The sequence below is a fragment of the Penaeus vannamei genome, chromosome 41 (assembly GCF_042767895.1).
Source record: "Penaeus vannamei isolate JL-2024 chromosome 41, ASM4276789v1, whole genome shotgun sequence".
In the NCBI taxonomy this organism is placed as follows: domain Eukaryota; kingdom Metazoa; phylum Arthropoda; class Malacostraca; order Decapoda; family Penaeidae; genus Penaeus; species Penaeus vannamei.
In genome coordinates, this window is record NC_091589.1 from 7,600,883 (window position 1) to 7,610,882 (window position 10,000).

The following is a 10,000-nucleotide window of genomic DNA, read 5'->3' on the forward strand; positions in this document are numbered from 1 at the left end:
GTTGGGTGGGGGAGTGGGGGTGGGGAAGGCGGGAGGGGGAGAGGGGAGGGGGAAGGAGAAGGGGTGGGGAGGGGAGGGGAAGTGAATATTCTAATTTGGTATTTTGGATGTTTCGTGTGTGTGATTTTATTTATTTATATTCATTTATACATTTATTTTTTGCAACCCTGATAGATCTAGGTGTAAACATGGTAGTTGTCCATTAATGTTTTTGTTGTCATTATGATCATTGTTATTATTGTTGTCATTGTTATCATTGCTGCTGCTATGAGCATTATGATCATTGCTACTGTTATTTATTTTGTTATTGTTACTATTATTATAGTTATTATTATTATTATTATTATTATTATTATTATTATTATTATTATTATAAATATTGTTATTATTACTATTGTTATTATTACTATTGTTTTATCATTATTAGCATTAGTATTAGTATTAGAAACATTGTTGTGATAGAAATAACCATAAGGAAAATGTAGCAATAGTAATTATAATTGTATTTGTAATAGTGATGATAGCATTAGAAATATTAATGATGATGATAAAGATGATGATGATTATTATTATTATTGTTATTATTATGGTTGCTATAAGTATTACTGTCGAAAAGATATTAATGAGGATGAACATCTTCACAGCACAAGATATGTATTTAACCGGTTTTGAATGTGTCTTCGCCGTGTATTGCTGACGAAGATGTATTCGAAACCGGTCAGATACATTTCTTGTCTAGTGAAGGTATTCATTCTCATTCATTCCTTTTTACATTTGTCAACCCGAGGACCGGTCATGGTTGTTATTGTTATTGTTATGTTTTTTTGTTATTTTTTCATTGTATTGTATATTTTTTTCTTTGTTAATGTTGCTGTTGTTGTTATTATTATTATTATTTATTATTATTATTATTATTATTATTATTTATTTTTTTATGATTTTATTATTATTATTATTATTATTATTATTATTATTATTATTATTATTATTACTTTTTATTATGATTATTGTTATAATAATGATAAGAAATATTATCATCATCATTATTGTTAATATTATTATTATTATTATTATTATTATTATAATTGTTCTTGTAGGTATCATCTTCATTATTGTTACTCGCACAAATCTTCGCCATTATTACCATTATTGCCATGCCGATTATTACTTGTAGTTGTTTTTCTTTTCAATTTCTTTTAACCGATCGCCGCCATTTTGACAAACGGCCATTATTTATCCACGTGTCTAATGCCTTTTCCTTCTCTTTTTTTCCCCGCAGTGAGAAGAGAGACAAGATTAAAGCTATTCGATGCAACATCCGCGACGCAATCTTGGTGAGTTGTGTGCTTCTGTGTGTGTGTGTGTGGGTGTGTGGAGGGGGGCGGTGTGTGTGTGTGTGTTTTTCGAATTTGACCAAGTTTACCCTTACATGGGATTCATATGCATACGTACGTACATATATATACACACAAATGTACGTGTGTGGGTGTGGGTGGGTGGGTGGGTGTGGGTTTGGGTGTGTTTGTGTGGAGGGTGTGTGTGTGTGGATGTTTGGAGGGGTGGGGGTGGGTAGGGTGTGTGTAGGGGGATGGGGATGGGAAGGGGGTAGGAGGGCTTTCATTCATTCGTGTGTGTGTGTGTGTGTTTGTGTGTTGGGGTAGTGGGGGAAGAGGGTTGAGGTTGTATGGGGTGTTAGGGGGTGGATTTGAGAGAGTAATGGTGGAGATGGGTGGGGTGTTGGGGCGGGGGGGGGGGATTGTGCGTGTGCGAGGGGTGTGAGGGGGGTGTGTGGAGTGGTGTGTGTCGGGACTGGGTATGGGTGGTTGTGTAGGTGTAAATGGTGGGAATGCGTGGGTGTGCTTTGGCGTGTGCGTGTTTGTGTATTAGTGTGTGGGTTTCTCTAGCTATCTATCTTACGATCTATCCATCGATTTCTGATTGACGGTCGGTGTTGAAAAAAAAAAGCTTGTAGGAAAAGGAAGACAGTAGTAGGGTTTGTATGCATTGAGATGGAATAGGAAAAGAATGGAGGAGGAGGAAGGAGGAAGAGGGAGAAAATGGAGGAAGGAGTAGGATGGGGCGAAGTGGAGGGAGGAGGAGGAGGAGGGGGGAGGGGGAGTGGATTAAGAAAGATGAAAGAAGGAAGGAAGGAGGGAGTATGAGGAAGGGAATGAGGGGATGAATAGGAACAGGGATAGGAATGAATAAAGAAGCTAAAGCTAAAAAGAAGAAAAAAAAAAAAGAAAACGGAAGGAGGAGGAGTAGGAGGAGGAAGATGACTCGCTGCGATTCCAAGAGCAGACGAAGGTAAAAGGAAGTGATAAGTGAGAAGTTTGAAGTTTGTAGGAAATGCGCTTCTTGGTTTGGCGTCTGTGCCCTTTTGTCCGGCCATTTCCCCCTTCCGTGGTGGTGGTGTTTGTTTGTTTGTTTGTATGTTTACTTGTTTGTGCGTTTGTCTGTCTGTTTGGTAGCCCGTTGGATGTGTTGCTCCGTTGACTTTTTTTGTTTTATTTTTTTGTGTTGTCCTCTTCCTTCTCCTTCGTTTTCTTCTTTCTTTTTTTCTTTTTTTTCCTTCTCATCCTCCTTTTTCTCATCCTCATCCTCCTTCGCCTCCCCCCCCCTTCTCTCTCCTTCTCCTTCTCCTCCTCCTTCTCCTTCTCCTTCCTCTTCCTGCTCCCTCCTCCTCCTCTTCCTCCTCCCCTTCCTCCCCCCCTTCCTCCTCCCCCTCCCTCGTCTGGGCACCCTAGCGCCGTATCCCCAAGGGGCGGGGCTGTGCGTAGGAATGAATCGCCACGCTGTCTTTAGGGTAGTGCGGGGGGGGGGGGGAGTAGGCGGGGAAGAGGGGAGAAAGAGGGAAGGCGGGAGAGAGGGAGTGGTGCGTCATATCCGCTCCTCTCTCTCTCTCTCTTTCTCTCTCTCTTCTCTGTCTGTCTGTCTGTCGCTCTCTCTCTCTCTCTCTCTCTCTCTCTCTCTCTCTCTCTCTCTCTCTCTCTCTCTCTCTCTCTCTCTCTCTCTCTCTCTCTCTCTCTCTCTCTTCATCCCTCTCTCTCTTCATCCCTCTCTCTCTTCATCCTCTCTCTTCTATCCCTCTCATCCCTCTCTCTCTCTCTCTCTCTCTCTCTCTCTCTCTCTCTCTCTCTCTCTCTCTCTCTCTCTCTCTCTCTCTCTCTCTCTCTCTCTCTCTTTCCCTGTACCCTTCTCCCCTTCTCTTCTCAGTATGAAAGGGATTTAGAGGAGAAATATGGGAAGGAAGTAGGGAGTCGGGGTGGAGGTGGAGATGGGGGGGGAGGGGGAAGTGAGGAAGGAGGGGGTTGGAGTGAATAAGGGAGGGAAGGTCGAGAGGGAAAAGGGTGGGATCGAGATGTGGGTAAGGGAGGGAAATGGGTGGGAGTCAGGATGATCGAGGGCAGAGGGAAATGATTGCTCCCTCTATCTCTCTGTCTATCGCTTGTCTCCCTTCCTGCATCCTCTTTCTATTCCTCAATTTCGATGTCTTCCTTTTCCCCCTCTCCCCACCCTCCTCTCCACCGTCTCCCATATGCCCATATCCTCCTCCTCTCCCCTCTCCCCATCTCTTTTTCCTCTCCCCTCTCCCCATCTCTTCCTCCTCTCCCCTCTCCCCATCTCTTCCTCCTCTCTCCTCTCCCCCATCTCCTCCTCTCCCCCACTCCCCCATCTCCCTCCTCCCTCTCCCCACTCCCCATCCTCCGCCTCCCTCTCCCTCTCCTCCCATATCCTCCTCTCCCCACTCCCCCATCTCCTCCTCCTCTCCCATATCCCCTCCTCCTCTCCCATATCCTCCTCCTCTCTTCCCTCTCCCCATCTCTTTCCTTCCCTCTCCTCCTCTCTACCCATCTCTTCCTCTCCTCTCCTCTCCCCATCTCTCTTCCCTTCCTTCTCCCTCTCCCCCACATCTCTTCCTCCTCTCCCCTCTCCCCATCTCCTCCTCCTCTCTCACCCCACATATCCTCCTCCTCTCTCCCTCTCCCCATCTCTTCCTCCCTCTCCCCTCTCCCCATCTCTTCCTCCTCTCTCCCCACTCCCCTCCGTCTCCTCCACTCCCCTCCTCTCCCCATATCCTCCTCCTCTCCCCTCTCCCCATCATCTCTTCCTCCCTCTCCCCACTCCCCATCTCCTCCTCCCCCTCTCCCCACTATCCCTCCTCCTCTCCCTTCTCCCCATCTCTTCCTCCTCTCCCCTTCTCCCCATCTCCTCCTCCCTCTCCCCTCTCCCCATCTCCCTTTCCACTCCCCACTCCCCATCTCCCTCCCTCTCCCCTCTCCCCACCGCCTCCTCCTCTCCCCACTCCCCATCTCCTCCTCCTCTCCCCTCTCCCCATATCCTCCTCCTCTCCCTCTCCCATCTCTTCTCCCTCCTTCTCCCCTCTCCCCATCTCTTCTCCCTTTTCTCTTTTCTCTCCATTTTTTTAAATCTTCCACCTTTTCCTCTCTCCTTCTCCTCGTTCCTTCCCTTTCCTCACTCTACCATCCCTTCCCTCCACCCTATCCTCCCTTCCAACGTCCCTTTTCTCCATCTTCTCTCTCTTCCCTCCTTTCCTCTTTTCTCTCATTTCTTTTCTACATCTTCTTTCTTTCTGTTTATCCTCTCTCTTCCTTCCTCCTCCTCCTCTTCCTCCGCATCCTTTTTCCTGCTTATCCTCTTCTTCTTCCTCCCTCCCTCCTCTCTCCTCCTCCTCCTCCTCCTCCCCCATCCCCCCTCTCCCCCCTCCTCCTCCCATTCCTCCTCCCTCCTCCCCCATTCCCCCTCCTCCTCACTCCCCATTCCCCCTTCTCCCCTCACTCCTCCCTCCCGCATTCCCTCTCTCCTCCTCCTTCTCCCCCCTATCCCCCCTCTCTCTCCCCTCCTCCCCCCATTCCTCCTCCCTCCTCTCCTCCCTCCTCCACCCCATTCCCCCCCCCTCCTCCCATTCCCCTCATTCCCCTCTCCTCCCTCCCCCATTCCCCCTCCTCCTCCCTCCTCCCCATTCCCCCTCCCCTCTCTCCTCACTCCCCATTCCCCCTTCTCCTTCCTCCTCTCCTCCCCCCATTCCCCCTCCTCCTCCTCCTTTTTCCCCTGATGCCCCCCCTCCTCCTCCTCCCTCCTCCTCCCCATTCCCCCTCCTCCTCCTCCCTCCCCATTCCCCCTCCTCCTCCTCCTCCCCATTCCCCCTCCTCCTCCTCCTCCTCCCCATTCCCCCTCCTCCTTCTCCCCCCCCCCTGTCTCTCCTCATCGCTGCATATACACAAAGCAGCCCACACAGGGTTAAACTACCCTTGGCCTGTTTAGTGTGCACGACCTTAGCTGTGTTGTGGAGGGTCGGATTTGGAAAAGTGGTGAGGAGGAAAGGGGAAGGGGGAAGGGAGGGAGGAAGGGAAGGGGAAGGGGAAGGGGGGAGGGAGGAGAATGAGGAGGTGGAGGAGGGAGGAGGGAGGGAGAAGAGGTAATTGGAAGGTAGAGGGGAGAGTGGAAGGGGAAGGGGAAAGAGGGAGAGGTGGAAGGGAAAGGGGGAGGAGGAGAGCTGGAAGGGAAGGGGGAAGAGGGAGGAAGGGAAGGGGGGGAAGAGGAGGTGGAAGAAGGAAGGGGAAGAGGAGGTGGAAGGGAAGGGGAAGAGGAGGTGGAAGGAGAAGGGGGAAGAGGAGGTGGAAGGGAAGGGGGAAGAGAGATGGAAGGGAAGGGGGAAGAGAGGTGGAAGGGAAGGAGGGAAGAGGAAGTGGAAGGAAGGAGGAAGAGTGAGGTGGAAGGAAGGGGGAAGAGGAGGTGGGAAGGAAGGGAAGAAGGAAGGTGGAAGGAAGGGGGGAAGAGGAAGGAAGGAAGGTGGAAGAGGAGGTGGTGGGAAGGTAAGAGGAAGGTGGAAGGGAAGGGGGAAGAGGAGGTGGAAGGGAAGGGGGAAGAGGAGGAGGAGGAGGAGGAAGGCTGGAGAAAATAACTGAGAAAGTAGGGAAACCTGGAATATCATCGCAAGGGGAAAAAAAATATTGATATGAAAATGAAAAACGAAAACCGAAAAACGGCAAAGGGGTTTACGAGGAAAGAGAAAAGTGCCGAAACACCACCTTCCTCTTTCTTTCTCTTCCTCATTTCTTCATCTTCTTCGTCTTCGTCGTCTTCTCCTTCATCATCTACTCCTCCTCCTCCCCTTCCTCTTCCTACATCTCCCTTTTCTCTTATTCCTCTTCCTTTTCCCTCCTCGTCCTCTTCCATCTTCTTTCCAATTCCCCCCTCCTCCTCCCCCGTCTTCTCCCACTTCCCCCTCTATTCTCCTTTCTCCTCATCTTTTCCCCTCTTTCAGCTCTTTCCTTTTGCTCCCCCTCCCCTCTTCTCCTCACTCCCTCCTTCCTTCCTTCTCCCCTTCCTTCTCCTTCTCCCCCTTCCCCCTCTCTTCCTCTCCCTTCCCCCTCCCTTCCCCTTCCCCCTTCCTCTTCCCCTCCTCTCCCTTCCCCTTCCCCCTTCCTCTCCTCCCTCCTCCCCTTCCTCTCCCCTTCTCCTCTCTTCCTCTCCTCCCTTCTCCCCCTTCCTCCGCCTCCCCACCTTTCTCCTCCCTCCCCCTCTTCCCTCCCCTCTTCTCCCTTCCCCCTTCCTTCCCCTTCTCCCTTCCCCCTCTTCCCCCTTCTCCCTTCCCCCCTTCTCCCTTCCCCTCCTTCTTCCCCCTTCCCCCTTCCCCCTTCCATTTCACATGTGCTCCTCATTATGACTCCTCCTTGCCCGAGCACACGTGGGCGCCCGGACCGGTGCGGGGGTGGGGGTGGGGTGGGGTGGGGGCATAGGGATGAAGACGCTGCATGCATGACAAATTAGGTTGTTTGTTCGTGCAGGTGTGGGGTGGGGGTGGGGGGTGAAGGAGGGGAGGTAGCAGAGGTGAGGAGGAGGGGGAGTAGGGAAAGGTGTAATGGTGGAAAAGGAGGGGGTAAGGGTGGAATAGGAGGGGTTAAGGAGTTGGGGAGTGAGGGGATAAAGGTCAGGAGGGGGTGGTTAGAGATGGGGAGAGGAGGGGTAGTGGGTTAGGAGGGAGGGAGAAAGGGATGGGAGGGGGATGGAGGAGAAAAGGAAAGGAAAGAGAGGGAAAGGGGAAGGAGGAAGTGAGAGAAGAAAGCAGGTAGTGACAGATGGTATGAGAATTGTTGGATCAGAGGAGTGGAAGGGAGATGGGGACATGGAAGGAATTGGTAGGTAGGGATGGGATGGGATAGGATAGGATGGGACGGGATGGGATGGGAACGAGAAGGGAGGGAGGAAGGAAGAAGAAAAGAAGAAGCATGGAAAAAAAGGATAATCGAGGAAGGATGTGGGAGGGAGTGGAGGTTTGGAAGGAAGGATGGTGGACAGGTACGGTAAGCAAAGTAAGGATAAAAAGTAAGTAAATAAGTAAATAAGGAAGTAAGGTGAAATGTGGATGGATAGATAGATAGATAGATAGATAGATAGATAGATAGATAGATAGATAGATAGATAGATAGATAGATAGATAGATAGATAGATGAATAGATAGATAGATGAATAGATAGATAGATGAATAGATAGATAGATGAATAGATAGATAGATGAATAGATAGATAGATGAATAGATAGATGGATGGATGGATGGATGGATGGATGAATAGATGGATGAGTGGATAAGTGGATGGAATAGATTGTGAGTGATTGTGAGTGATTGGGAATGCGATTGGGAATTGAGAATGGATTAAGTTACGCTCCGCTGCTCGCGCGCATACTTGCACTCGCTCAGTCATTCAACTGCTCGCTCCTCACACACGGTTTCTCTCTCTCCTCTCTCTTTCTCTCTTTCTCTCTCTCCTCTCTCTTTCTCTCTCTCTTTCTCTCTTTCTCTCTCTTTCTTTCTCTCTCTTTCTCTCTCTCTCTCTCTCTCTCTCTCTCTCTCTCTCTCTCTCTCTCTCTCTCTCTCTCTCTCTCTCTCTCTCTCTCTCTCTCTTCTCTCTCTCTCGTTTCTCCCTCTCTCTCTCTCTCTCTCTCTCTCTCTCTCTCTCTCTCTCTCTTCCCCTCTCTCTCTCTCTCTCTCTCTCCCATATTCGTTTCTCTCTCTCTCGTTCTCCGTTTCTCAATCTTCTCTCTGCGTTCGTTTCCTCACTCTTCTCTCGTTCTGCTCTCTCTCACTCTCTCTCTCTCTCTCTCTCTCTCTCTCTAATCTTTCTCTCTCTCTCTCTCTCCCTCTCTCTCTCTCTTCCTCTCTTCTCTCTTTCTCCTCTTCTTTCTTCTCTCTTCTTCTCTTTCTCTCTCTCTCTCTTTCTTTCCCTCTCTCTCTCTCTCTCTCTCTCCCTCTCTCTCTTTCTTTCTTTCTTTCTTTCTTTCTTTCTTTCTTTCTTCTTTCTTTCTTTCTCTCATTCTTTCTTTCTTTCTTTCTTTCTTTCTTTCTCTCTCTTTCTTTCTTTCTTTCTTTCTTTTTCTCTCTTTCTTTCTTTCTTTCTTTCTCTCCTCCTTCCTTCCTCCTCCTCCTCTTCCTCCTCCTCCTCCTCTCTCTCTCCTTCTTTCCTTTCTCCTTCCTCCTCTTCTTCCTTTTCCTCCTCTTCTCCTCCTCCTCTCTCCCTCCTTCTCCCCCTCCCTCCCTTTGGTTTTTCATCCCTCGCTTACATTCAGTTTCACTCCTCACCCTCATCCTCATCCTCCTCTTTCCCTCTATTCCTCCCTCCATCCCTCCCTCCTTGTTAGAGGAGGAGGAAGAGGAGGAAGAAGAAGCGGCAGTGAGCTGTGGGACTGATCCTTCAAGTAACTGCTTGCCGGTAGTCGCGCATCTCGGTCTATAAATAGCCTCGACCCCACCCCACCCCCCTCCCACCCCCTCCGTCTCTCTCTCTCTCTCTCTCTCTCTCTCTCTCTCTCTCTCTCTCTCTCTCTCGCTCTCTCTCTCTCTCTCTCGTTTTCTTTTTTTTCTGTTTCTGTTTCTCTCTCTCTCTCTCGTTTTCTTTTCTTCTGTCTCTCTCTCTAGCTTTCTTTTCTGGTTCTCTCTCTCTCTCTCTCTCTCTCTTTTTCTGTCTTCTCTCTCTCTCTCTCTCTCTCTCTCTCTCTCTCTCTCTCTCTCTCTCTCTCTCTCTCTCTCTCTCTCTCTCTCTCTCTCTCTCTCTCGCTCTCTCTCTCTCTCCTCTCTCTCTCTCTCTCTCTCTCTCTCTCTCTCTCTCTCTCTCTCTCTCACTCTCTCTCTCCCTCCCTCCTCCCTCCTCCTCTCTCTCTCTCTCTCTCCCTTTCTCTCTCTCCCTCCCTCTCCCTCCCTTCCCTCCCCCTTTCTTCCTTTCCCTTTCCCCCTCCTTCCCTCTTTCCCCTCCCCCCTTCCCTCCTTTCTTCTCTTCTTAATCCTCCCTAAACTGCCTCCCCTTTCTCCCCTACCATCCCCCTCTCTCCCTTTCGTCCCCTCTCTCTCACCTCCTTCCTCTTTCTTTTTCTTTCTTTCCCCCTCCCCCCCCCTCCCTATCCATCACCGGATTTCTTCTTTTTTATTTTCATCCTTTCTCGTGTCCACCCATTCGTTCCTCCTCACTTCTCCAAGGAGTTGTAATAGTGCAGTGTGTACGTACATGTGTGCGTGTACATATGTGCGTGTGAGTATGCATATGTACGTATATATATGCATGCATGTATGTATGTATGTATATGTATACATGTATGTATTTATGCATATAAGTATGTTCGCATGTGCCTATGTATGCATGGGTATGTACGCGCGCATGTATGTACGTACATGCATGTGTGCCAGGCGGACAAGGGGCGTCTCTTCACAATCTTGAATAGTAGTACACATTCGGGCCTTGAGTTATTTCCTCTATTTTTCTTCCCTTTTCGAGAGTCTCTCTCTCTCTCATTCTCTCTCATTTTCTCTCTCTCTCTCTCTCTCTCTCTCTCTCTCTCTCTCTCTCTCTCTCTCTCTCTCTCTCTCTCTCTCTCTCTCTCTCTCTCTCTCTCTCTCTCTCAATCTCTCTCTCTCTCAATCTCTCTCTCATTTTTCTCTCTCTCTCTCTCATTTTCTCTCTCTCTCTCATTTTTTCTCTCTCTTTCT

The 10,000-nt window shown here is 49.2% G+C and overlaps 1 protein-coding gene across 1 annotated transcript in view; it reads left to right on the top strand.

The window, feature by feature from the left end:
- The window catches only part of Galphas (G protein alpha s subunit), a gene marked incomplete in the record, with an annotated part of 84,210 nt that overhangs the window by 62,482 nt on the left and 11,728 nt on the right, over positions 1-10,000 (top strand). Inside the window, 1 exon segment of the mRNA XM_070117998.1 lies at positions 1,280-1,334. Coding sequence (XP_069974099.1) covers positions 1,280-1,334 — 55 coding nt within the window.